The 27,917-nt window shown below is 62.2% G+C and overlaps 2 protein-coding genes across 17 annotated transcripts in view; both read right to left on the bottom strand.

Annotated features, from left to right (window-relative positions):
* Window positions 1–18,534, bottom strand: part of MACF1 (microtubule actin crosslinking factor 1) — a 147,515-nt gene extending 128,981 nt beyond the window's left edge. For 14 of the 16 annotated variants that reach the window (XM_049820638.1, XM_049820631.1, XM_049820635.1 and 11 more), the window contains exon 1: window positions 18,300–18,534. In XM_049820638.1, coding sequence (XP_049676595.1) covers window positions 18,300–18,519 — 220 coding nt within the window. In that variant the 5' untranslated portion in view covers window positions 18,520–18,534. Of the gene's footprint in view, window positions 1–680; window positions 748–12,013; window positions 12,173–18,299 lie in introns of those variants that run through there. The other 2 variants (XM_049820641.1, XM_049820643.1) reach the window with 2 other exon arrangements.
* Window positions 18,535–26,069: 7,535 nt separating this feature from the next.
* NDUFS5 (NADH:ubiquinone oxidoreductase subunit S5) lies at window positions 26,070–27,457 on the bottom strand. Its single transcript, XM_049821054.1, has 2 exons — window positions 27,116–27,457; window positions 26,070–26,365 (listed from the first exon to the last, which is right to left on the bottom strand). Exons 1-2 carry the CDS (start codon window positions 27,329–27,331, stop codon window positions 26,261–26,263), a joined length of 321 nt encoding a protein of 106 aa, XP_049677011.1. The 5' UTR covers window positions 27,332–27,457; the 3' UTR covers window positions 26,070–26,260.
* Between the last annotated feature and the right edge of the window lie 460 nt (window positions 27,458–27,917).

Below are 27,917 nucleotides of genomic sequence, written 5' to 3'. Positions count from 1 at the left end.
AGCCCGGGCTCGCTGCCTGCTGCGGCGAGGACAGCGGCCGCCGGCCTCCAGCCACCTGCCAGGGGCCAGCCCAGCACGATCGGATGTCGCAGCTGGCTCTCCAGGGACAGCCTGCGAGATGGGAGAGGGCAGAGTATCGGGAAAGAGTTTTGGAAGGAAGGAGCAGCGGGGGGGAAAAGCACCGATCTGCACCCAGGTGCCACCGTGCACCCACGGCTGGTGGGACCCACACAGGCAAAAACACCTTCACCGAAACCGGATCAGCCCCTGACCCATGGGAGCAGCAACCAGCTCCTCTCCCTTTGGCAGGATTTTGAGGTCAACTTCTTTTCCAGTTGTTATTAGCAAATCAGCTTCCCCTGCCTCCCTGCGTTACTTATGGGGCTGGGTTAGCTGCCGCCCCAGTGCTCGCTTTGTGCCCAGACACACCGCTTGAAATCCAAATAAAAGACAAAAGAGGGAAGTGAAGCGGAGCCATGGAAAGCACCACCCCTCCCGCCTGCCTCCATGGGAAGCCAGCGACTCCTCGATGTCCCAGGGGTACTCGATTTGCCTCAATCGGCGATCGATGGCAGATGGTCGGACTCTGCTGGAGCCCTCGGAGGAGGCGATGCCGGAGCGGCTCAGCCTCTCTCCATGCTGCACATCCACACCGTGGAGGGTAAAAAAAAAAAAAATACCTTTCAGTGTGCCAAGTCCATCCAGGAACTTCTTGTACTTCTCCAAGTTCATTTTCTAGCCGAGCCCACCGTGCTCCTCAACTGGGCAGCATCAGGGCGCCTGCGAGCCCCAGCCGCCGTCACCGGCTCAGCAGCCCCACCGGCCTCGCTGCCGTCGCCCTTTGACCACCGGCTGCGGCACAGCCCTCGTGTTTCCTTATTTGATGAAGCACATAAAAACCTCCCATGGCCGAGGCCACCCCCCTTTTGTGCAAATGAGCCCAGCACTAACAGCTAGTGCCCTGCACCATCAGGGCTCCCGGCAGCCCTCACCCCTCCCCAGCTCCATGCCGGAGGTTTCAGGGATTGTATGTCTTGGGGATATTTCCAGCAAGGAGCACGTTCGAGGGAATTGGGAGGGGAAGGAAAAAAAAAAAAACCCAACAGGCTTTAAGACTGGCAGGCAGAAGATGGGGAAAAGCAGTCGTGGGCAGAGCGCAGGGTCCCTGTCCTCATGGGAAAAGCCACCCTGGTGACTGACAGCAGGCCACCAGACTGGGAGAAGCCACCAGAAAAGTGCCATAAAGTGATGGAAAAAAGGGCCAGGTGAGACCCAGGAGCAGGTGGGGGTTGGATCCCTCCTGCCTTTGCCCCCAGTGCTTACCACGTGCTCACCCCACACCGGCAGCAAGGCGCTTTCAGAGCTGAAAAGGAGATTTATTGTTTTTAAAGGCATTTCTGGCAGCAGGAACCAGCCCAGCATGATCCGAGGGGATCCGAACGCCCACCCTGCTCATTGTTGCCCTTTGGCAGGATGGGTGTCCACCAGGCACGTCCCAGGACTTCTGTCAAATCAAATAACTAATAATAATATCAGCAGTGGTGTTGAAATGTGCTTGTCATGGAGGCAAATCACGCTTTCCCTTTATCACCCTAATGCCTCTCCGGAAAGATCCCAGCAGATTGAGCAAGACCCACCGCATGGTGCAGGATCTGCCCACCTAGACTTCGGCACGGCCGGCACCTCCCGGCAGAGCTGTCCTGGCACACCCAGCTTTGCCAGAGGGAGAAGAGAGAAACCAGAGCAAGGATGTGCTGCAGGAGCCAAATCACTCTCCCACAGAAACCAGGGGTGGCAGCTCCCCATATTCGGCACGGCAAAGAGATTCCCTTTGTCCACGGGTACCGGCACGTGAATCCCCGGCTCCTTCATCGCGCGCTGGGGGAGCGGATCCACCCGTCCCCAAAGCAAACAGCATCCCATGGCAATGCCCCACGTTATCCACAAAAACATTAATAAAACCGGTCTGCTCATCCAAGTGACCCTGAGACGGGGGGCACAGGGCCCCCCACTCCTCCGCAGCTCTGCGGACAGACGGACACCCCTCCAGGCACAGACGTGCACCGGGGATATCACTTTCCTTCACGAGCAGAGCAAACCCCATGGGCCAGTTGCCGCTTGTGCCCCCGACAGCTGTCTGCCTGGGAACCGGGGAGCCAAAAATCACTCCGGGAGCTCCGAGGGGGAAACAGGGGCAGGTGGCGAGGTGCCCCCCCTGCTGCAGCCCCCCACGCTCCAATTACACCGGGACCCTCCGCACCACTCGTACCCACCGCCGGGCTCAGGTGGGATGGAGGTGACACCCGGAGGACCCGCTGCCATCAAAAAAAGCTGTCCGAGCCCCGGGGGGGACGCGCGGGTCCACAGCAGCTGGTGTCGGGCATCCGTTCATCCCGGCGAGATGGAGTCGATCGGATCGCCGGTGAGTGGCCACGTGGAACAGCCCGGCTGTGCCGGCCTCCGCCGAGGATTGACGTGCAGAGCCGGAGGCGCCTGGTCGGATGCAGACGGTGGGAGCCCTCGCCGGCCAGCACACCGCAGCCCGGCTGCAGTCTCGGCATCGCGGGGCATCTGCTCCCACAGACATCCCCCCGCGCCTGCCGGCAGAGCTGGGAGCAAAATAAAGTTGTTGCGAGAAGCCAAGTTGTCACCACTAAAAATAGCACAATGGAATTTTCCTCTAAAGAAAAAAAAAAGGAAAAATAAAAAGGGAAAAAAAAATCCCAACCCCTGTTTCTTCCTGACAAAGGGGCTGTGAGAAAGAAGCGAGGAACAGCCCCATGGAGGGGGCACGGGGAACACCATCTCCTTCCCCTCCATCACTCCCACGCAGGCATGGAGAGCAGAGCTCAGAGCGGGGGAGTGGGCAGCGCCGCCAGCATCCCTGTTTTATTTATCTCCATCCTCCCCTTCCCAGCAAAGGGGAGAGACCAGGCACCGCCGGGACAGCCACCGGACACAGCAAGCCTCCTGCCCCGCTCCCTAACGCGCCACGTAACACCAAAGCAGGTCAGTGGTGTGGGAAGGCAGCCCGACACCCACCGGGCCCCCCCAAACCCCATGGCGATGGGGAGAAGGGTGCTTCCCTCCTTCTGTCCCGAGGGGGGTTAAGGGGAAAGCAGGTCTGACGCCACCAGACCCCATCCCAGCCACCAGACCCCATCCACAAGCATCCTGGCTCCCTCTCCCCGCCGCCGGGAACGCCAGGAATTCCCAGAGCTGGGAGGATCGTTCCAGCTGGCTCAATCAGCACACCGGGGCCGGGGTGGGAGGGGGGGGAGCCCCCAGTTCCCGGGACGGCCACCACGCAACCGGCCGGCTGAGGAATCCCAGCATCTCCCAGTCCGGCAACTGCCCTCCGCAGCAAGAACGAGAAGCATCCCAAACAGCTGGCGAGGATGAAATATCTCCACAGGCAGCGTCTGGAGCCGCCTGCAATAAAACCTCCTGCGCCATGGCTGTCCCCACCACCTTCGCCCCGGGGCAGTGCCCCACAGAGGGGGATTTTGCTCCCCAACGTGCACATGAGTGGCAGGACGACGGGGGGGACAAATGCTGCCCACCATCGCCAGCAGCGGGGCAGAGACCGTTCTCGCTGTGCCAAGGACATCGGCAGAGCCAGGGCAGAGATCCGCCGGAGCAAGCCTGGGGTGCGGGATGCATTTATTTTAGGAGAGCTTAGCCGGCACGGCTGCACCATCGCCACCCCGAGCGAGCGCCCAGCGGGGACACGGTGACGGCCACACCAGCTGTCCCCAGCATCACTCGTAGCGGTTCTCGTATCAACTGAATGGTGCTTGAACCAGCGAGGTGGTGCAGGGGCTGCTAATTCATGTTAATTAGCTGGTGGGGCAGCTGCCGGCAGCGTGTGCAGTACGGGACTGCCGGGCTAGGGAGACAGCCTGGCCCTGCTCCACACGGAAAGGAGTCGCTCCCACTGGATAGTTTTACCAGGACAGCTCTTGTAGCAAAACTGCCCAAGGTCAACGCGAATCTCACTGCCACGGGAGCCCTTGTATACAGTTTCCTGCAGGGAAAAATAAGCTGCTGGCAAAAGCACTTCTGAAAGGCCACCATGGACCTGAATAGCGATTAATAAAAAACCAAGACAGAAGTTAGACCCTTATTTGACACAACCAGAAGTCAGCACAAACATCCCACCGGGACCGAGGCACAGCTCCGTGGCTGCGCAGGATGGGGGCAGCCGGCTGGGAGGCAGCAAGGGCAGAGCAAGGGCTTGGGAGCGGGATGGGAGCAGGACAGGGCAGAGCTGGCTCTGGCCCCAACCGTGCCAGGACTCTGTCCTCAACCCAGGCAGGGGTCCCGGCGGAGCTCGAGGAAGGGGACAGGGGTCCCGGCGGAGCTCGAGGAAGGGGACAGGGGTCCCGGCGGAGCTCGAGGTGGGCAAGAGCAGAGGCTGGGAGGGAAGACGACCCACGGCGGGTGCTGCAGAGGTGCGAAATGCAGCATCATCACCCGTGGGAGACTGGCAAAGCTTCCCTAGCATCGGTAAAAAATAGTCAGTCCGAGCAGAGGAGGGCAGGGAGAACAGGCAGCACGGGCACAGTGCCGGTCCCACAGCCCGCACCGGCCGGCTTGGAATCACCGGAAGGAAACAGGGTCCAACAGGAAATGAAAAATGGAAATGCAGTATGTCATGCACAGGGAAACAATAAAAAACCCGCTATTGTGGCCTCGCAGCGCCCAGCCAGCCACCCAGAACTCACTGGTCCAGATTGCTGATAAACGGGGAGGTGACAGAGGGGCTCTCCCAGTGCTGCAAGGCTGCAGCTGCAGGCACGAGGCACAAACGCAAGATGCTCGTTGCAGACCGACTCGTCTCACCGCTGCAGGTATCAATGGATCAAGGCTCTCATCGGCACCCTCAGAGCCTGCTCCCTCACGGTCAGAGGGAGCCCCAGTCCATCCTGCCAGCCCTCCTGCTGGGATCAGCGTCCTGCTTCTTGCCCCAAATCTCCCAAACCATCTTGCCCAACAGCCTTCCCCACTTCTCCCCTTCCAGGAATCACTGGGCTTATCTGACCCAGAGGCAGGGCACATTATCTCAGATCACATCCGAGGACTCGTTTTACCATGTCCGCAGCCAGACATACACCAAATCTGATCACCCAGCCTCCCAGCCCCAACACACATCTCCTCCTTGGGAAGCTGATGCTGCAGGATCCTCCTCCCCAGCCTCCAAGCCAAGCGGGATCTATCCAAACACACAAAAACCCACAACATGAGCTCGGAAATGAAGCTTCCCGGTTTATAACACAAGCGTCCTCCATGCTATGCAAATGCTGCCGTGCAGGGGACCTCCTTGGTGGTTTCCCTCTCCGAGCTGGAGGCTGTTTGAACACCCCCAAACCCCAACAGCGAGCCCAGCCCCCCCCAGACAAGGGCAGCGCTGAGATGTTAAGTCTGGAGCTTCCAACAAGCCTTGAGAAAGAGCGTCTGGAAGGAGAAGGGGAAGCTCGAGGTCAGCATCCAGCAGGGATGCTACAAGCCTGGCCACTTGGGATGCAGGAGAGGGGCTGCCCAGGCAGGGGACCATGCTGCCGGCAGGGCCAGAAGCTGCAGGCAGCCGGCAAAAGCTGCCAAAAATCTGCTCTCTTCCCCATGCCGGGGGAGACCGGCACCCTGCCTCCACGCCTCCTCTCCCACCACTACCCAGCAGCAGCTCCGCTGGTTCCCACCCCGCCTGCAGACTCCGATGGGATGGGAAAGACACGAGCAACCAGTTGGGGTGCAGAGAGGAGCCGGTTTGTAGGTCCTGCCCACAGACCCGCAAAGGCTGGCTCCACACCACCATGCCAGGCAGGGAGGCACGTCGTGGGTGACGGCCACCACCAGCCCCAGAAATTAGGGCTCCCACCGCCAGCCCCAGAAATTAGGGCTCCCACCGCCAGCCCCAGAAATTAGGGCTCCCACCGCCAGCCCAGGTGTGCCATCACACCCACCACTGCACCACCTCACCCTGAAGGCAGCGATTGCCTTATCTGCCCTGGAAAACTCAGCTGGCATTGCCAGGATGCGTCCACAGCACAGAGCTTCCCAAGGCAGTGACGCCCTGGGTATAGCCGAGCTGCAGAGAAGAGTGGGGAAGGGCTGGATTTGTGCTGGAGGAGAGTGGTCCCACCCCGACGAGCGCAGCCCCAAAGGACACATCGTCCCCCGCAGTCCCTGTGCCCCCCGGGGCGAGCAGAGCCTGCACCAGGCAGCAGCCAGCCCTGCCCACGCTCCCCATCACGGGCACACATCAGAGGCTGCTCATGGAAACCATCCCCGGGGAATATTAATGAGAATGTGTTTGTGCTCTTTCCCAAAGAGGCGATGGATTCAAATCAAACACCGCCCCAGTGACCCCCCTCGAACTAGAGCTGCTGCGATGCCGAAGGCTGAGCAGTCACAAATCCCACCCCGGTTGCCAGCTCTGCTCCCAAGCACCCACCCGACACCGCTGTCTGTGGCTGATCCTCGGGTGGGATCAGCTCACCCCCAAAAAAACCCTTCCTTCCAGAGCTTCCCTGGCCAAGCAGAGCCTTGGGATGAACTGCGCTGCTTCCCGGCTCAGCGCATTTCTCCCCGCTGCCCCACGCCTGTCCCAGCCCTCGTGCTCCAGTCGGCAGCGAAACACTGCCCCGTGCAGGAACCAGCTCGGCCACGGCAGATGGACTGAGCCCATGGTCTGGGGAAGAGCTCCCGGCCCCTCTGGGTGGGAGAGATGGAACAAAAAAATGGGCTTTATCCAGGCAGCCCCAGCACAGAGCAGCTTCTTCACACCCACCTCAAGCTCCGATGCAGCTTCTCCCCACACCGAGACAGAAGAAACTGGAAACTGAAATCCTCTGCTGCTTCCACAGCCTGGGTTTATGTTTTTAGGTGCACTCAAAGGGACTTACCACCCTGGTATTCAAACAACAGTGTTAAGACACTTTAAATTTAAATAAAACCTCTTTTTCTACTTCCCTCTGGGAGTTTTCTCGCCACTGGCACCAGCGACGGTATGTCCAGAGCAGTCTAAACTTAGCTGACACAAGCAAGACAAGCCTGGAAAGGAGGTTGGCCAGAAACCAGCAGACAGAGGTCAAAGACTCCGGTCTCGCCCCGAAGCATGAGCTGGGAAGGAAAAGGCTCCGACGGGAATGCGTGCAGTTAGTGCTGAGAAGAGGAGCAAGGGAACAGCCCGAGCCCTTTCCAAACGCTCGGCTCGGCAGAGAGCTGGCTGCTGAAACAAGATCAAAGCTTCCCGGCACTCGCTGCCGGCACGGCACCGTACACCGGTGAGAGTCACGCGGCGTCCTAGTGCCCGTGCCAGGAAGGTACCATGGATGTGGCCACCTTGCACGGGCACCCAGCACCCCAGCCTCCCCCGGGGCTTTTCTCTCTGGACCAGAAGCCCACGGAAACGAGGAGCAGTAGCCGACAGCCCCAGGATCCGAGAGCAGGGCTCAGCCACGGTCCTGGTTCACTAGCGGGGCGCCAGGATAATGACGGCAAATTGCAATCGCTTCCGCCGACGATTTTGTGACCGGGGATGCCAGCGGGATATGGAGGGGGGGGGGAGGCACGTGCCTCTCAGCGAGGCGAGCCCAGCCCGGGAGGCACCGTCAGGCTCTTGGGATGGTGATGACTCCACCGCGAAAGCAGCAGAAAGCTGGCCGGGCGAGGTGGGGTGGATCATCTCACCTGAAAAACCACCAACTTCATTTCCCTGTTGGCCAAAACAAACAGCACCTTCCACTATGCGGTCAGGCTCCAGCTTGGACACCTGGGTCCAGCCGTCCCTGGTGGCAGCCCAAGGCTCCTGCCGCCTTCATGAGACCCCCTTGGTCTCTGGTCCCCTCGCCCGTACCAGGGAAGCCAGCGACTTCCACACGCATCCCAAAAAAATCAGTGTTAACCGGCCTAATGATGGAAAGCCCGATGGCTCCCAGCCCAGCTTCCCCGAGCCAGGGACTCCCCGCTCCAACGGCAGCGCTCAGCCACCCCTCCTCCCGGGTGATGAAGAGGAAGAAGGGCTTCCTCTCCCCCAGCGAGGAGTCACCACCACGCCACCGGCCCCGTCAGCACTCTTGAAGACCGCAGAGGCCCCACGCAGCCTGCTCAGCACCGCCTAGGAATGACGTTTATCCTTGCCGGATAAAATCCCAGCAGCAGCGGCCCTGCATCAGAAGGCAGCCGCATGCTGCCAGGCTGGCAGAGCCGCTCGACTCAAGGAACTGGGCACCTTCAAGCTCCAAGACCCCAGCATTGGTGTCCAGACACCTGTAGTTGCATTTCTTACAGCAGAAGACAAGACACAAGTGGAAAAAAGATGCTTCTTCAGAGATGGGCATGGCCAGGACTGCCATCCACCACCAGGAAGGCTCCAGTCCCAAGAAGGAACGAACTGTGGTTCATTTATACAAGGGTCCCACACCTCTTCTGCCCACCCCGGGGTCTCCTCCAGTCGCTGGGAAGGTTGTTCCCTCCCGAACAGGAGCCAGGTTACTCAAACAAGGTGATAAGCCATCCCACGCTGTCCCAGTCCAAACAAGCCAGACCACACGCTGGCCACCACGGAGCAGGCAGAGACGGCACCGGGGGTGGGAAAAAGCTTCTCAGACACTACAGCTCCAAGTTTCTACCTCCAACTCCAAGTTTCTACCCCCGACCCCCAAAAAAAAAAAGAGTTAATTAACAAAAAGAAAGGATTTCACCAAGATTGATTAGTTAATGTTTACAGTGCTCTGAACTGGGAAAGGGTGACCTGTGCTCTGAGCGGAGCCCAGCAGCGCTGCCTGCACCCTTGCGCTGCCGGGTTCTGCCGCAGCAGAGCCACCTGCCAGCTCCTGCTTTTCCGAGGGGATGGCGAGTGTCAGCACCCGCCAAAACACGATGGGAGGTATACACCGTGGGAGTGGAGAGCAGCCCTCAGATGCTAAGCCCCACTCAGCATGCCCTGCACCCACGGGAGGATGAACCAGGGCTTCCCTTCCTGCCCAGACCCCTCTGACTGGTGGCTCTACCACAGTAGCAGCATCCAGAGGGGTCCCCGAAAACTCCACTGTCACGCCCCACGCTGCTGCCGTCATTCCCACCGGCACCCGTGGCAGCAGCGCTGCACGTCCCGGCATGTGCCGCGGCACCGCGATCCAGCGATGAGGCAAGAGGGGCTGGAAGCCGCCCTGCCTCCCTGGAGCGGCCTTGGGAAACTGGCCTGCTGGCTTTCAACTGGGCCAGACTGGTGAAGTTCTTGGCGCTGGAGACCTTCCAGCTGCAGGTGCCAGGCGCTGTTTGGGACAGGGCAGCTCGGAGGGCGCTGCGCCCCTCGAAGATGCCAGCAGCCGAAGGAAGCCACGATCAGAGCGGCTCTGCCACGCTCCAAGTACCATGAGGTGGCAACACGAGCCTACGCTCCCCCAAATCCTCCCCTCGAGCCCCATCCCCCTGCTCAACCAACGCCGTCGGGACCGGGTTGCAAGCATCACGCAGCACCCGGTATCGGGTCTGCCGGCAGCAGGGACGGGTGCCCCCGCAGCACCCACGCCAGCTCACAGCATTGATGCAAACCTCCTCCCCCGGCACGCCTGGGAGCAGGAGCACCCCGGCGAGCACCGGCACCGCAGTGATGCAGCACACCTACCCGGCACCCCAGCCCCTCCGCACAGGCAGCTTTCCTCTGCCTAAGGTGGGTGTTTTTATAAAGAAAGAAATCACGGGGATCTGCCAGCTGGTTAACCCCTGCTCGTCAGAGAAAGGCAGGATTCGCAGCTCACCGCGCCGGCTCCGGGACCTTTCCCGTGCTGCTGACCTTCCTGCCTCCAGACCTGCCCCAGCTTGCTCGACGGCGGAGGCCCCGCTGCTCAGATTGATTTTTTTTTTTATTTTTTTTTAGGCTATTTTCTATTAGAAATAGAGTGGAGCTGTCTCATAGAAATGCAGGGAGGCATTTGCAATCTCCCCACGGCTCCTGGCTTCAGCAGCGCCAAGCGTCCTCCTTGCCCTCCGACGGTGCGAGCCGGTGCCAGCAGTGCCGGGTCCTGGTTGCGGCAGGTATCGGGTGGCCACCACGAGCCAAACACCAACCCTGCATGTCTCCCCAGGCGGCTTGGTCCCCAGCAGTCACATTTCGGTGAAAACTCTCCATTTTTGAAGGATTAAGAGGGGGAGGGGACAAGCCAGTGGAAAACTTGTTCCGGACAGGAAAAACCAAACCGTTTACAGGAGCTGCAATGGAGGAAAGCAGGGAAGAGACAACACGTCCACCAGCTTGGAGCCCAAGGACCCGAACTGGAGGCTCCCACCCAGCCCTCACAGCGCTGGTGTGATATCCCGGGAGGGGTGGGGAGCTGGGAAAGGGTCGAAAGCAAAGGAAAGCTTTTATTCGGTATAAACAGTCATTTCCCCTACACCAAACAGGCACCACAAACAAGATCAAACAACACGCAGCAGGGTATTTCCAAGCAGCTTTCTACCATAACCCAGTGTAGAAATCAGATATTACCTAAAAAGTCCACCTTTCTGGAGGAACCCAGCTACTCAACGAAGGCACCAACAGCCAGAGCACGGGGCGGGCAAGGGACAGCCCAGCCCGGCACCGCTGGCCGGCGGTGCTCCAGCTGGACCAGCATGGACAGGCACTGTAATTTCAATTTCTTTTTTGGAACAAAGCAAAACCAATGCAAACGACAGCTCTTTCCATGCCAGCCGCTGGCACCCGCCGCACCGTTTCCTCCGCGTCTCCACGCTGAACCCAACTACATCAAAGGGGCTTTTTATTAATAAAAGTTTGTCAAGTACTTGGACAAGCCCGAGTCACGTTATCCAGCGCCTTTCCAAAGCACCCGAAGAGGCTTTTATTCCCCGTTCCCTGTGAAAGCGGAGCAAGGCTGCACGTTTCTCCCACCTCTGGGAGGTTTGAGTGGCACCCCCTGAATCGGGGAGCCGAGGAATCCATTATTCCCCTTTCTCTGCAGGCAGAAAGGAAAAGGAAACGGGCGCCGCGAGCGCCTGGCTCCTCTCGACTCGGCCATCCGCATTTTAAAGAGCCTTGGCTGCTAAACTTACAAAACAGAGCGCTAGGAGCCCTGTGGGGCTGAAATCTGGGCTCCAAGACAAGTCTATCTCTGCAGCGAGAAGAAAAAAAATAAAATAATAAGAATGGAAATGCACGCAACTCCCGGAGACGAGCCACTGACATCAAAACTGCACACTCACTGCCGGTACCGACACCGGCACAGCCGTCAACACGACGGCCTTGGGGAGCGCGTCGGCTCTTCGTCCCTGCCCAGCTGCAGCTTGGGGAGAGGGAGCCCAGCCCCGTGGGGGGCTGCGGGAACACCGGGGCGGGGATGGGGGACGGTGGGTCCCCACGTACCTTATGGCACCCCAGCGTACGGGCACTGGGATGGTGGATGTTGTGGCGCTCTGAGCGGCAAGGTGGGGTGCTGGGATGCCGGGCATCCCATGCAGGGGACACAGGGACCCGAGGGACCCCATGCAGGGGACACCGGGGAACCCCAGGAACCCCACGCAGGGATGCTGACCTGCCGGGCACCCCACGCAGGGGACACCAGGGACCCTGGACACTCCACGCAGGGGACACCAGGGACCCCAGGAACCCCACACAGGGATGCTGAGCCACCAGGCACCCCACGCAGGGGACACCAGGGACCCCGGGCACCCCACGCAGTTCAGATATGGGGACACTCGGACCCCGGGCACCCCCACGCAAGGGACACCGGGGACACTCTCCCCTCGGACACCCCACGCAAGGGACACCGGGGACACTCGCACCCCGGGCACCCCACGCGGGGGACACTTAGCCCGCGGGCACCCCACGCGGGGGACGCTGAGCTCCCCCCGGCGATGCTCACCCCAACCATCCCGCCTCCAGCTCTCCGACCGCGGGCACAGGGACGGCTCCGGCTCAACAACCGCCCCCCCACACACCTCCCTCCGCTCCGCGGGGGCGGCCCCGCCGAGCTCCAAGGCCCCACACCGGGCCCCGCCGACCATCCGGTACCTTTATAGCGTTCCAGCACGTCCTCGTAGGCCTGGACGAACTCCTTCTCCTGGCTCCGGTTAGCCGGGAGCAGCCCCGGCACGTACCCGGCCATGGCGGCCCTTTGTGCCGGCGGCCCCCGGTGCAGCTGCCGGCGCGGCGGCCAAGGCCGGTCTGCGCCCCGACCGCTTCCGCCCGCGCCGCCGCCCGCCCGCCGGCCCCGCCCACCACCGCTGGGCACGCCCCCTCGGCCCCGCCCCTTAAGGGCCGCTCCGCCCCCCTCCGCCGAATACGGCCCCGCCCCCTGACTCCCGCCCCGGCCCCGCCGCGACCCCTGGCGGCGGCGCGGGGAAGCCCCGCGGCGGGGGGGGAGGGCGGGGCCAGAGGGGGCCCCGCCCCCGGGAGGTGACAGCGCTGCGACCGGTGCGCCCCAGGGCGTCCCAGTGCACCCCAGTGAGCCCAGAGCGCTGCGTCCCAGTGCACCCCAGTGCATCCCAGTGAGCCCAGGGCGCTGCGTCCCAGTGCACCCCAGTGAGCCCAGAGCACGGCGTCCCAGTGCACCCCAGTGAGCCCAGGGCGCTGCGTCCCAGTGCACCCCAGTGAGCCCAGGGCGCTGCGTCCCAGTGCACTCCAGTGAGCCCAGGGCGCTGCGTCCCAGTGCACCCCAGTGAGCCCAGAGCACGGCGTCCCAGTGCACCCCAGTGCATCCCAGTGAGCCCGGAGCGCTGCGCCCCAGTGCACCCCAGTGAGCCCAGGGCGCTGCGCCCCAGTGCACCCCAGTGAGCCCAGAGCACGGCGTCCCAGTGCACCCCAGTGCATCCCAGTGAGCCCAGAGCACGGCGTCCCAGTGCACCCCAGTGAGCCCAGGGTGCTGCGCCCCAGTGCACCCCAGTGAGCCCAGGGCGCTGCGCCCCAGTGCACCCCAGTGAGCCCAGAGCACGGCGTCCCAGTGCACCCCAGTGCATCCCAGTGAGCCCACAGCGCTGTGCCCCAGTGCATCCCAGTGAGCCCGGAGCGCTGCGCCCCAGTGCACCCCAGTGAGCCCAGAGCACGGCGTCCCAGTGCACCCCAGTGAGCCCAGGGCGCTGCGCCCCAGTGCACCCCAGTGAGCCCAGGGCACGGCGTCCCAGTGCACCCCAGTGCACCCCAGTGAGCCCAGAGCACGGCGTCCCAGTGCACCCCAGTGCATCCCAGTGAGCCCAGAGCACTGCGCCCCAGTGCACCCCAGTGAGCCCAGGGCGCTGCGCCCCAGTGCACCCCAGTGAGCTCAGAGCACGGCGCCCCAGTGCACCCCAGTGAGCCCAGGGCGCTGCGCCCCAGTGCACCCCAGTGAGCCCAGAGCACGGCGTCCCAGTGCACCCCAGTGAGCCCAGGGCGCTGCGTCCCAGTGCACCCCAGTGAGCCCAGGTTGACGCATCCCAGTGCAGCCCAGTGAGCCCAGGGCGACGCAGCCCAGTGCACTCCAATGACCCCAAGGCGACGCAGTCCAGTGCGCCCCAGTGAGCCCGGAGCGCCACAGCCCAGTGCATCCCAGCAAGCCCAGAGAGCTGCGTCCCAATGCACCCCAGTGAGCCTGGAGCGCTGCATCCCAGTGAGCCCGGAGCGCTGTGTCCCAGTGCACCCCAGTGACCCCAGAGCACTGCAGCCCAGTGCATCCCAGTGCGCCCAGAGCACTGATCCCCACGCATCCCAGTGCACCTGGAGCACTGCAACCCAGTGCATCCCAGTGCACCCAGAGCACTGATCCCTGCGCATCCCAGTGCACCTGGAGCACCACAGCCCAGTGCACCTTAGCACACCCGGAGCACTGATCCCAGTGCATCCCAGTGAGCTCAGAGTGCCACAGCCCAGTGAGCCTGGAGCACTGCATCCCACTGCATCCCAGTGCGCCCAGAGCGCTGCATCCCGGTGCATCCTAGTGCACCCAGAGCACCAATCCCAGTGCATCCCACTAAGCCTAGAGCACCACAGCCCAGTGCACCCCAGTGAGCCCAGAGCACCGCAGCCCAATGAGCCTAGAACGCCTCATCCCAGTGCATCCCAATGAGCCTGGAGCAGCACAGCCCAGTGCATCCCAGTGTGCCCAGAGCACCACAGCCCAGTGCATCCCAGTGAGCCCAGAGCGCCGCATACCAAAGCATCCCAGTGTACCCAGAGCACTGCATCCCAGTGAGCCCATAGCACTGCATCCCAGTGCATCCCAGTGAGCCCAGAGCACCACAGCCCAGTGAGCCCGCAGCGCTGCAGCCCAGTGCAGCCCAGTGCAACAAGGACATTACCTCCCAGTGCAGTCTGCTCAACCAAAGCACCGCTTCCCACTGTGCCCAGAGCACTGCATCCCAGCGCATCCCAGTGCATCCCAGCGCTCCTCAGTGCACCCAAGCGGGGGAACATCTCAGCTGCCCCCAGCCCTGCTGGGGTGCAGACCCAAACCTGCCTGGCACCCCCACATCCACCAGAACCCCCCCTCAGCCCCCCCAAACCACAGCCCTCCTGGTGATTCTGGACACACCAGAGTGACCCCCCCCCAAAAAAAAAACAACCCAACCATTATGGGGACACTGGGTGGGTGTCCCCAAGCCAGGGGACACCCCAGTCTCCCCCAGTTAGCCCACAGAGCACCCCCTCACCAAGACCCAAGGCCGGATCCAGCCCCCCCCTCCCCCAAGGCAGCCCTAGCCCCCCCCCCCCCAACCTTCTGGGGCAAATCCCGGCCTTTTTTGGCCACCACAAGATGTTGCTTTTTCACCCTGGCTGCGCCGTTCCCATGGCAACCGGAGGGCCAGGCTCCACCAGCTGGGTAACCATGGCAACGAGAAAAGCCCCATCCCACTGGTGTGGCTCCCCACCATCACCCAGGGACCCCCCCACCCTAAATCTCCCTCCCAGCAGCACCCCAGGGTGTTTGGGGGGGGGCTGCACTCCATATCCCTCCGGGGGATGGCGAGGGGCCCACTGGTGACAACCACCATCATCCTCATCCTCCTCCTCCTCATCCCACAGCCTTCGGCCTGGGGATGGGGGGGGTTACACAAATCATCCCCCTCGCCCCGGTTTGGGAGCCATCTCCCCTTCACCACGCTGCTTTAATTAGGAAAAGTAATTAACGTCGCACCGAGCTCCGGTGCCTGGCTGCATCCCCGGCAATGCCTCCACAGGGAGGAAGGCTTAAATCCGGGTTTACCGCGCCGGCCTCGTGGCTGGGCTGCCTTTGTGCCCAGCGGTGCCGAGGCAGGGCAGCCGTCCTTGGGCGGTAGAGCATCCCACCGGGCACGGCCGCGGCTCCTCCGCTTCTGCCCGCGAAGCCGCCCCGCAGAGGTGCCTACGTTCGCATCATCCATCCGACCCAAAAAAACTGCGTTCCCAGGAAAAAGGGAATTCCACGCCGGCCAGCTGGCACTTATTCATTCCTCTTTGGGCTGCTCGAAACCTGCCCTGTCCCTACGAGCCGGCGGGTTTGCTGCTCCCAAGGCAGCAGAGAAGGAGGAGGTTTGTTCCCACGTCCCCGAGGATGAAGCACATCGCCCTGCGCTCAGCCAAGGCTGCCTCTGCCAGCGGCTGGGGTGACGCTCCCGAATGACAAAGGACTCCCAGGAGCCTTTTCAAACAGACCGAGCGCAGCCCTTGGAAAGCCCCCGCGACGCCTCTCCCATCACCCCTGCCCGCTGCCTCTGTTGCTCGCTCCCCCCTCACATCCTTGTCCCCCCCCCAGCCCCTCGCACCCCAGCATCACCCCAGCACCCCACCAGCATAACCCCAGCACCCCACCAGCAGACCGTGACCCCTGGCAGGATCGAGTGCAAACAGGTTTAGGATGAAAGAACCTTTTCTTCCAAAAGCAACTCCGTCCCCCACCCTGTCCCAAGCCACAACCCTCACCCTCTGCCAAGCTGCTGGAGCGAGGCAGAGCGATGCACGGCCAAGGACCGGACTCTGAGCCCACTCTGCTCCCCCCATACCACTGCCTTCCAGGGAGATGCCAGCAAAGCAGGGAACGGTTCCAGAGGCTGCCTGGGGATCCAGCCCAGCACTGGAGGTATCGAAGTGCAGACAGCCCGGGATGGGGGGGACCAGCGTGTCCCAGCCCCCCGCGCCGGGGCACCGGCACATCCAGCAAAGTCCTCGCTGGTGTGTCCCCTCCCTGGGCATGGCCACATTCTCCCTTCCTTAGCTCTAATGGCCAGAAGGGATGCAGAGATCATCAGATCCCACGGACAGCGAGGAGGAAGAGCACCCCACATCCATGTGTGTCCCCCAAAACCACCGAGATGCTAAAACTCCTGCACCGCCTCCGCAAGGTCCACAGCCGGGCGTGGGATGGGGCTCCCCAGCCCCACACGATGCCCAGGCTCCATCCCTGCTGCTGGGCTTGGCTCCCTGGTGCTTCTTCCCGGGGGTTCCAAGGAGCTGAGCCGCATCCCCCTCCCCAGGCACACCGAGAGGTGCCAGTCCCCCCGGGTACATCCCGCCAGCCACTGTCCCCAGTCCCTGAGCCCCATGGTGGGGACAGGCACCAGGACGGCCGGCACACTGCAGACAGTCCCACTGAATAATGCAAGGATCTGAATCAATATTTCAGCTCATTTTCAAACCTGGTGACACAAAACTGTCTCCAAACTCTTTCTTCCCAGCTCAGCACTGTCTAGCTGCACCTCGCGAGTTATTTTTAATGGGGAATCTGCATGAGACCGGATTTTGTGACATCCCCCTGCCTTTAATCATGGGCTGGATCTAGCCAACGTGACGACAAGCGCTCGGCATCCCGGGCAGGCAGGGAGAAACGCAGCTGGGGAAATGGCTGTAGCTCAGCAGGGTCCGGCCCCGGGGTGTGGGAGGGTGCTCAGCACCCAGCAGGATGGGGCTTTTGGGGCAGAGCTGGTCCATGAGCGGTGATGGGTATGGTGGGGCCCCCTTAGCCCAGCAATCTCCCAGCCTCGACGGTGCTGGTGTTTGGGGCAGAGCCGGCCGCACCCTGCGCATTTGCTTCCCCCAGCCCCAGACAGCGCGTTTTTGAAAACCATCATTTGAATCAACTGGTTCTTCCTGCCCCAAGACGCCCGCGAGCCAGGATGGCACAACTCGCCCGAGCGGCACCACGGCACGGCCAAAGCCACACGCGCCCCACCGTGCCGGCACGGGGTGGGTAGGGCAGGCAGCCAGCATCCCGCTGCCACTCCTGCCCAGGTGGGATCTGCCACGGTCTCCCCGCTCCCAGTGCTCCCAGTCTGAGTCCCCACAGCGCTCAGGGACCCTCAGGCGCAGAGCCCAGCACTGGGGCCGGTTTGCCCATCAGCTGGGGGCTGGCAGGGGCTGGAAGGGCAGAGCGGGCGCCTCGGGAGCTCGCCTCCACCAGTGAGATGAAAGCCAGGCCCTGGGGTTCCCCTGGGGCAGCAGCCGGGAACAGCCCAGCCGGGGCTCAGCAGGGACCCCTTGGCACAGCCCCGAATCCCCGTTTGCTCTGGCAGGAGCAGATCAAAGGCCCCTGGGATGTAGGGAGAAGGGGCCAGACCCCAGCAGCCGCAGATCAAAGCCCCCAACAGCCGTTTGTCCCAGGTGAAGAAGCAAATCTCAACTCCGGCACTCGGGGCTTAAGCAAAGCTCCTCCATCCTCCCTCCCTGGCAGCCCCGGAGTGGGATCCCCACCAACCAGCGCTTGGAGAAGGAGCCATCAGCCACGGTGGGTCTATCCCTGTCTTTGTTTCTCCTTCCCATCCCTGTCTCTTCCCCCCGGGGTGTGACAGCAGCCGGCGGGTATCATGGTGGCACTGCAGGCGAGGAGACGCGTGGGGCAGCGTCCCCTCCACGACGCAGCAGCGCAGGGATGCCGGGACGTCCCAAGGACCACAGCGATGGGGCTGCCGATGGGCACAACCACGGCGAAGGAGCCACCCCAGCTCCATCAGCTGGGCGGGAATCGCAAACCTCTCAGGGCAAATTCCTCCCTGGAGTCTGGCCAAGAGCATTGTTCCACCAAGGAGGCCTTTAGTCCTTAATTAGGCATTTTAATGTCACCCAACCCAAGCGTTGGAGGTGCCCAGTCATCCTTTAACCCCAACGTGCTGAGGGTATGAACAACCCAGGGCAAGCCCTGCCCTGACAGAACAAAGCCATCGCGGAGCCGAACCACCACCCTGGTCCTCAGCCACCAAAGGCCACATCCATCCCTCCCATCCCCATCCCACCCATCCCCAGTCTCCCTGGGTACGGAGATGACCCCGAAACCATCTCGGCCACCGCAGGGGGAGCTCGGGGACCAGCATCTGCCCATCCCAGGGGGGACCCACCGCACAACAGGGCGCTGCCTTACCTGCGACCCTGACGACAGCCCTCTCGGCCGGGTCCAGCACCGAGTCCTGGCTCTTCCTCTTCCTCTGCTCGTGGAGGGGTAAATTCCAGGGCAAGGTGTCCCCGGGGGGACAGGGGGAGAGGCTGCCCGAACGCTCGCTGCGGTAGGAGCGCTCGCTTCGGCACGACCGCTCGCTCCGGCATGACCGCTCACTGAGGGTCTCCTCGTCGGAGGACGACATGGCCCACGGCGCGGGCAGGAGGGCGGGCAGGACGTCCCCGCGGGCAGCAGCCTGCAGAAGGAGCAAACAGCGCGTGACGCTGGGCCACCGGCGGCGGATCCCTCCCTGTCACGGGTGCTGGGGGTGATGGAGAAGGGACTGTCCTGCCACGGACGTCTCTGCCCTCACGCCTGTGCCCGAGGACCCTCTTGGGCGGGTGAATCAGCCCTCCTGGAGCACCTAAATGCTGCCTCAGTTTCCCCCTTGTTGGTCTGGTGGCTGGGACTCCCGGGGACAGGGACGGTGGCACAGCCATCCCTCTGCCAGCAAAGCTCACGCAGGCATCCCTGGTACCAGCTCACTCCCACAAAGCAAAGTCCAACCTTTTGGGTTTGATTTCTTTGTGCTCGGTACAAGAAGAAGCCATCAGATCGGCGCTGCCCTTTGTACCACCAGGTTTTTCCGATCTTAGATTGGCAACAGCTTTAAAAATCCTATTAATCGTGGTAGGGGAAAATGGTAGGGCTTTCTGTAGCACACAGGGAGTGAGCTGTGCCGCGCACACATGCTGGGCAAATAAGCACCTTGCATGAGACATATTTAAAATAATTCTCATTGTGTCCTCTAGCTCGACCAGGAAAAATGCACATGAAATGACTGAGACTCCTACAACCGATGTGCCGCGGCAGAGGAGCCGCCTCCATCGCGCGGAGCCTTTCCTTATTATCATCATTTAATCAGCAAAACAGGAACAAAGAGACCCAAAAAAACATCGAAAGAAAGGGAGAAAGGATTCCATGAGTCATTCACCCCCCCCAACCCCCCATTGAAAAGCTGCAAAAAATGAATCGAGGCCCAAAATCACATCTCCCCCCCCCCCCTCCCGCCCTCCGCAGCCCCGACGCCTGTACCGAGGGGCTCAGCCTGATTTTTTTTGGGGGGACCCGCGGGTGTGGGGCTTGAGGGGGCTGCGGGTGGGTGCCCTGGGGGGGGGGGGGGTGGGGTGGTCCTGGGTGCCCGGGGAGAAGCAGGACCGGGGGCTGCGGGGGCCGGAGCCCGGCTCGGCGGTGCGGGCGGGGGGTGCAGCAGGTGCGGGAGGCAGCGGGGTGCGGGAACGGCTTTGCGGGGGCACACGGGGCCGGACTGGGGGGCCCCCCCCGGGCCCTTCCCCGCCCCGGTCGGTAGCCTCCGGTGCCCGCAGCCCCAGCCCAGCCCCGGTGGCGGCTGCCCACCCCCCCCACCCCCTTTTCCCGCTCCATCCCTATCGCCATCCGCCGCCCTTTCCCTCTCCATTCCCATCTCCTGCCCTTTCCCGCTCCATCCGCCGCCCTTTCCCGGTCTTTGCCCGGTACGCATCCCCCCTCCTCCTCCTCCTCCCCGCAGCCCCGGCCCCGCTCACCCCCCCCCTCTCCGGTGGTTCTCCGGTCCCGGGGTGTTCGGCGTGGGTAGGACGCGACGTTCCCGTTCCCGTTCCCGGCCCCGCCGCCGTGCGCTCCCGGTACGGCCGTTCCCGGTACGGCCGTTCCCGGCCCCGCCGCCGCGGCGCCTCCCCCGGCCCGGCCCGGCCCTGCCCACCGGGGCGGCACGGAGCGGCGGAGCGGTTTTGGGGGGGGGAATGTCCCGGCTGCCTCCCGCCCCGCACAGCTCCGGGGACCGGCCCCGGTGCCCGCCCCTGTGCCGGCTCAACCCGGCACCCTCCGCCCCGGGCACCCCCACAACTCCCCCCCCCCCCCCCACCCCACCCTGCACCCCCAAACTTGCCCACGCTCCCCAGGGCACCCCGATGCCTTTCGCCTTCCCCTAACCCACCCTGCACCCCCATCGCACCCCCACCCACCCCAAACCACCCAGCAGCCCCCCCCCCCCCCAGGGCACCCCCTTCCACCCCATCCCCTAGATCCTGCCCCCCCATCTCTCTAGGCTCAGGGTAATTAGAGCACCCATCGATTGGGGCCAGCAGCCGTGGCGGGAGCGCGGGGGGACACGCACAAGCGGGGGGACGTGAGCAGGGACAAGCGTAGAAAGGGCCGGAGAGTTGCGCTGGGAAAACCGTGTGCTGCCCAGAGCCTCACCTGCGGGGCAACGAGGCATCCCAGCTCCAGCCGAGTCAGTACCGGCAACAGCCGCGGCGCAGGCAGGATCACCAGCAGCAGCCCGAAGGGGTGGCTGAGCTGCAGGACAGCCCCAGCCGCTTGGCAGGAATGAAGCAGGATAAACCGCTCCGGCTGACGGCAGATCCAGCCGCCACGCACCGACGGCACGATCCCACGGCTTCGGCGTACGCGGCCGGGCCAAGCCCGTCGTCCCTGTTCCCCCGGGGTCTCGGCGTAGCCGGTTGCCCCGCGGGCATCTCGCCCCCACCGGTTTTCAGATCTCATCCCAACGCGTCCTTCTGCTTCCCGGCGGCTGTTTCCCCAAATACCTCCAGCGAGGGGGTGGGACACAGTGGAGGACACGGCACGGGGTGTGGTGACGCTTTGCTCTTGGACATTTGGGACGTGGCTGTAAAAGGGCACGTGTTGCCCTGCAGCCCTGCCTGGTCGGATCCAGGGATGGGGACAACAGCGCAGGAGGAAGAACTCGGCCGAAACCCGCCCGGGTGCGGAGGCACCGGTGGGACGTATCGAGCCCACAGATGCGGCGGCCGAGGCCTCGCAGACACGAGCACCGGCTGGTAATGAGGGCATAAGCTCCCCGGGCCCCCCGATGACATTGCAGCTGGGTTGGACTGGTGCTGGGGCACTGCGGGCAGAGTAAAGGGTATATTGGAAAATGGTGTCCTCGTGGGCCAGCACCAGCTTCACCGCCCCGGCACCGCTTTGTCTTCCCTCCACCCATGCGGGTCTCGCACCCCTTGAGCGGGTGGTCGGGTCCGTACCGGACACCGATGGATAAATGCAGCCACTGTGCTCGAGTCGGGGCTGTGGGTCCCAGCATCACAACGGACCCCAAAATCTGCGAGAGCCGGGGAGCAGGGAGGGCTCGTCCCACCGGAGCCAGTGGCCTCAGACACATTGGGAGGAGGAAAGTGCCCAAAGAGCCAGACGCGGCTCGTGCCGTTCCCAAAGCTCCCGGACAGGTTGGGCGACTCAGCCACATGTTTGTGCTGCATGGAGGCCCCCTGGTTGACGGCCCCGCGAGCCCGGCTGCGGCACCCCCCGGCCTCCGGCACACACCGGGGCGATGGGCACCATGCCCCGGCCACCCTTGCTCCCAACCATTGCAGCCGGGCACCGCTCGCCCTCGGGGCACGAAACACACGGTTCACCGCGCAGCCGGCTGCACGCTCCAGCGCTGGCTGCAAGGTGACGTGTCCCTTCGTCACCCCATGCTCGGTGCCACCGATTGGGCTCTGGCTGCCTCCGTCGCGGTGCCCTCAAGAGCAAACCCGGCCAATTTGAGCCGTGTTGAACCCCAGAGGAACGAGGGCAGTCGGGAGACGGCGCCTGTTCCAGCCTGCGCGGATTTCACACCCGAAACGCCTTTCCAGAAATCCCTCACAGCGCCCGGCGGCGTTGGATTATTTGTGCTACGAATCTGGGTTAAGATCGTGCGTTGTTTTGCCTACGTGGGGATGGGGAATCGTTATTTCAGGAGGAATTGGGGAGGCGGAGGGGGTCCTCTCTAAATCATTTCATCTCCCCATTCCTGTGCTGTACAGCAGGACCATGGGGACCCCCCTCCCTGCCGGGGCCCTGCAGACACCCACCCGAGGAGGGTGCCGAGACCTCGGGGTCCCACTCGGCATCCGCGGGGCTGCAGGGAGACATGTCCCAAGTCGCGGCTGCGCCAGTGCAAATCAGCCAGCACGTGGCTCTGCCCCGGGATCCATCCCCTCTCCCTCATTAAAACCTTCGCCCAAGCCCACAGATGAAACCTGCCTTTTCCCTTGACTTTTGATAAATTATTCATCTCCTGAGAGTTGTTTATTCCCCCTCTCCGAGGCAGAGAGGAGCTGCAGATGCTGCTGGAGGCTCCTGGCACATCCGGGGCTGTGGGAGCTGCAGGAGGTGGGGGCTCACCCGCTCCCCGGACCCCAGCTCCCACTCCTGGGTGGCTGAGGGTTATAGGAAAATGGGAATGGGGGAGCTGAGGGGAGGGAAACCACTGGGAAAGCAGCCGGTGAGTGATGCGAGCGCTGCTCTCGCTGGCTCATGCCCGGTGGAGACATCCCACCCCATCCCAGCCTCGGTGCCTCCCACCCAGCCGGGATGTGGCTTCGCCCTGTGCCAAAAAAATGACAAAAAAGCAAACAGTGAAATATAAATTTGGATCTACTACGCACTGGAAGTGAATCTTGTGCAGGGCTGAGTGGTGAGCTGCATTCAGAAGCTGAGGATGCTCCAAATCCCTTTTGCCTGGAGGAACTCGGTCGGGATGATCGGACCCGTTTTCGATTGCTGCCGCTCAGCCAGAGCTTCGGCCACGGTCTCCTCGCGCCAGAGCTGGGAGGTGTTTTTTTTATCTCTCCATGAATTCGATTGTTTTCATCAGGCCTTTGGTTATTTGCTTTATTGGCCAAAATTTCTAATAGAGCTTTTAACTATGACAAACAGATCTGCTCCTCCCAGTCCCTGCTATTCACCACTTGCCCTTGGCTGTGTTAACATCTATCGCCAGAACAATTAGATTTTGGATGGATCTAAAGAGGCTCTCAGGAGGCAGAAGCGTTTAGATACATTTCAATATTTCCTCCGACATCTGGACAGCTTGACGAGATGAGTCACTCTCGACACAAGCAAGTTGCTGGGCTTTTTGCTGAGCCCTTTCCCCCCCCCCCCCGGAAAAGCAACCCTTTCCTTTCACAGCCTTTTTTTTTGCAAACCAGCAATTCCCAGAGTGCGCCAGCTCGTGCTGCCGCACGGCTCCGGGCGCTGCCAGCCTTCGCAGCCTGCTCGTGAGGGGTTTGCAACGCCGCCGAGTTAACGACTGTCGCAGTCAAGCTGCCACCAGAAGAGTCATTCGTGGGGCCGACTGCCGGCCCTGGGAACCTGCTGCCTCCCTGAAGCCGCCTCTGTGGTGCATAACGCCTCTTCAGGAAAGGGGAGGGTAATTAATTGTCATCTATAACGAGCAATTGCTGCGCTGGCACAGCTCAACCCCGCTCACTGCTTTCTGGAGGTGCGACGTTGGTCCCCGCATCCCCCACCTGCGCAGCCCCAGCCCCTCTCCTTCTCCCCAAAGCCTCCCCGGACAGCTTTCTGCCGCAGATAAAATACTCTGCAGCCAATGGTTCACATGACACCGTTCGATTTCTACCCCCAGGCGTAGTTTTCCCTCTCCGTTCATCGTTTATTAGTTCTGACGGCTGGTCGCTGGCAGCTCTGGCAGCCCCCCACCCCGCAGAGCCCACAGCCCTCATGCCGGGAGCCTCCCAGGGCGTTTTCACCTGAAACTGTTCACATCTCTGCCCATTTTTTCCACACTGCTCTCGCATCTTTCCGGCATTTTCCTCCACTGCTGCCTGGGGAGCTTCCCCTTGCCTGCTTTTGCAGCTGAAACACTGTAATCCACCTGAGCGTCGGCACCATTACGTAAGTTTTCCTCTGCTGAAACTAATCACCACCAAACAGTTTTCATATTTTAAAAAGCCAAACAAAATCCCTGAGGATTATCAGCCCATTACATGCAAGGAGAGCAGCCCCCACCATCTCCAGCAGCCCGGGGCCTCATCGGATCCAGACCCAAATTTTGGGGTTCCCTGATGCTGCCATCTCCCAGCACCTGCCCCTGCCAGGGAGAACCATGGCTCTGTCCCACATGCCAGGATGACTGCAGCTGTGATTCAGCCTGAGTGCAGGGAATACATTTGGGCCTGAGGGAAGGGAGAAACCTCCCAGCAGCGCTCAGGAAGGCCAGTTCAGAGGGAGCTGTGGGAGAGGAGCTTGACAAAGAGCAGCAGAAATCCCAAACAGGCCAAACCCCAGCAGGGACGGCACTTGTGGGACCATTGCTGTCACAGTCCGCGTGGAACCGGGGTGAAATCCGGGGAATTGTTTCTGTCAGCGCGCTTTGGTTCAACCATGTGCAAATAATGAAACTCTCGTGGTTCGGGTCCCTGCCCCAGGCACCCCGGGATGGCACAGGGAGAAGGCAGAGAGCCCCGAAAACACAGTACCCAGCTGTGACACCCCGTATCTGAGGGCGCAGCTCTTCCAGCGTCTGCGTGGAGTCAGGGCTCTGCGAGCCTCTTCTCATCCCCAGGAAGGATCTGTGCACCCACCACAGGACGTGGGCCCTTGGAAGCTCAAAGCGGCAGCGCTCCCTCTCTTTGGGTCCCAGCCACGAGAGTTTGGGTTTTTTGCTCCTGTCATAGTCCGCGTCAGGCGATAACTTTAACTTCAAACCCTCAAATTTCAGGCATGCACTATCTAAACACAGACCGCTTATCAAACCAGCTGTTCTCCCCCACCCGGTTATTCATTCACAAGGTGTTTGAAGAGGCCATCTGCCATGGCTACCTTCAGCCCTCAAGAGAGGACTTTTCTTCTCAGCTGGAGACAAATGCAGAGATGGGCCTCCAAAGCCCTGATGATCCACAAAGGCATTGGCAGGGCAGGAGTTAGAGAAACTGCATCTGTGAGCAGGAGCGACAGCCCCATGCAGCCCCTTGGCGCAGCTCGGCGAGACGCCCTGGCCGTCTCTGCCTGCCGGAGGTTACACCACGCTCTGGTCAGTATTTATCATCCCAGTATGGGGATTTGCGAGGATCAGGAAACTTGTAGACTCCACCTGCATCAAAGATTAAGCATTAAACCCACAATCACCAGCATTAAAAACGTGGATTAAAGCACATATCTGTCCCCTCTCTACTTCCAGGTACTCACCTGATTTAATGCCGTTACAAAACCATGCTGGATTTGGAGGGAACAGGGGGAAATACCCGCCTTAGGAAGGGAGGAACACCAGCTGCGCAGGCAGGTCCTGCTGCCAGGACACAGCACGGAGGGACAAACCGCTGCGGCTGTGCCAGAGCTGCCCGCCAGCTGCCGTCAGCAGGGCCCAGCACCCGCTGCGGTGCTCAATGGATCCCGCTGACACAGGGGATTTTGAAGCAAAGCCCCCAGAGAGGAGATCTGCTTCCAACACGCTGAAAGAGCAGGAGAGAAACCGAATCCATCCACTACTGCTCTGAATCCAGGTGCAAACAAGTTGTTTTAACCAGGTTTTCACCTCATACACTGCTACCACCAGCTGGAGAGCAACTGGGAACAGCCCAGCACACACCAGTCCCATATGCTGATGAAATTTCGCAGGATAAGCTTGGACAGGTTTGGTTTTTTTTAACTCTTTCAAGTTATTCCTCTCATTTCCAGCAGCAATTGCTGCCTGGGAGGCCTGCCCACAGGTCAGCAGGAGGGATGGGCTGCGAGCACAAAGGGAGAGCTCACGACGGCCCGTGGCACCAGCTCCCTCTGGCTCCAGGAGCATTTGACCTCCTCAGGGGCACGTCCCCAGCACCACTGAGGTGTTTTAGGATGTCTCAAAAGCTTCCCTGGCAGCACTGCTACAGAGAGAAACCCTCAAGCCGTGCTTTACTCAGGAAAAAAAGAGAAGACAGAGCCAAAAGCTGTTCCGAAGGAGATATTTACTAGTCCAAGCGATGCCCGATGTGGTGTCATTCCCCTTCAGCAGGGGCAGGGCCCCTACGCAGCCCCCACCCCACCACTACAGCGTGACCCGGTTGTGCCGCAGGTTTTCTTCCTAGAGGAGTCCCACGTCAACGGCTCTACAGGTGACCGACGGCCCCATCCCCCACGAATCAAGGCCGCGGCTCCTCTTTGCCCTTGTGGTAGTCGGGCATCGTGTACTTCCCTTCCTTGATCATCTTGTCCCTCTGCTCGAGGATGGTTCTCAGCCGCATAGCCTGGCAAAGCGCACACGAGAGGGTCGGGGCAGACACGCAACAGGGTCGCAGCAGTCAGGGAAGCACTTGTGCGGTCCCTAGCACAGGTCCCAGCAGCCTCTCAGAAGCCAAGTGCATGTGGAACCCACACTAACCCTGCCCTTGGGGCTCCTCACACAGGTTTGAGCCTCCTGCCAAAGACTTTTGGGCTTTCAGGCTGTTGCAACACATTTTACTACTAATGATAATTGGGTTTTCAACCCACAGCTGACCCAGCAGTATCTTCTCCCATCGCTACTGCAGCTGAGGACTGATTGTAGCTGCTGATGGAGAAGAGGAGAGTCATGCAGGCAGGGAGGAAGGGACTGCGGAGGACAGAGCCCTGCTGCTACCACAGCCCACGCCACCCCTTTGGAAAGGGGCTGCTGCAGGGCCAGACCCCCCGCTCGCACTGTCTAAGGCACGCTGCCTGCCGGCTGCCAGCCGAGAGATAGTGCCTGATGGCTCCAGGCACCACCAAGGCAGGGTGCCCGGTGAGCAGGAACACCCCGGGCAGTGCTCCCCACCCCGATCCCCTTCCCCAGCCTGCGCCAGAGCCCCCAAACCTCCTCAAGAGCTTGACCTGCACCCTCACCACCCTCTCCCCAGCCTGACCCAGCACCTCAAGCGTTCCCAGCCCGGCCCTGGTGTCCCAGTGCTCCCCCCCTCCCCCCCCCCCAACTTGGCCTGGACCCTCCAGAGCCCCCTGCTCCCCGGCCCGGCGACGCTCACCAGCTTGGTGCGGTGCATGCACTCCATAAAGTCCTCGTACTCGAGCTGACACTCGCGGCGGGCGCGGGTCTGGCCCAGGCCGTGTCCGCATTCCACCCACTCCCGCTCGAAGGCGTGACAGGCGGCGGCCTTGCCGTAGGGCTGCGGCATGCTCTGCCGCAACAGCCACCGGTCTACATCGATACCCAGCTGCCGCTGCAAGTCCCAGAACGGCATGGCTCCGCCTTTGTCGCGACAAAGGACGCTATCGCGATACGAACACCGGCCGACCGGCCGCGCCTCACGGACCCGCAACCGCCGCCGCCGTCCTTCACGGGCCTTTCACGACGCTGCCCGCCGTCAAGCGTAAGCGCAGCCGCGACAATCACGTCGCGCTTTACGGCTTGGCGGCTTCGGCGGAGCCAGCGAGACGAGCGGCACAAGCGGCCTTCCCCGTTGCAGCGCCCCCTGGCGGGCCGGAAGAGGAGGCCGCCCGCCGCGCCCCAGCGCCCCCTGCCGGCCGCTGCGGCAGCCGCCGAGGCTCCCCCAGTACTCCCAGTGTCCTCCCAGTGCTCCCCCGACCAACGCCCTCCCAGTGCTCCCAGTGTCCCCCGACCGACGCCCTCCCAGTGCCCCCCACCCCAGTGCCCCAGTGTCCCCCAGTACCCCCCCCCCCCCCCCGGTAGCCCATTGCTCCCAGTGCACCCCCACCCCCATGCTTCAGTGTCCTCCCAGTACCCCCCAGTTCCCCCAGTCCCTGGCTTTCAGGGTCTCGCAGTGTCCCCGTTCTTTGGCTTTTATGGGGTCCCGGTTCCCATCTCCC

Source organism: Accipiter gentilis, chromosome 17, assembly GCF_929443795.1.
Source record: "Accipiter gentilis chromosome 17, bAccGen1.1, whole genome shotgun sequence".
Taxonomy (NCBI): domain Eukaryota; kingdom Metazoa; phylum Chordata; class Aves; order Accipitriformes; family Accipitridae; genus Astur; species Astur gentilis.
The sequence above is the reverse complement of the archived record's forward strand: the minus strand, read 5'-3'. Positions and strand labels throughout refer to the sequence as shown.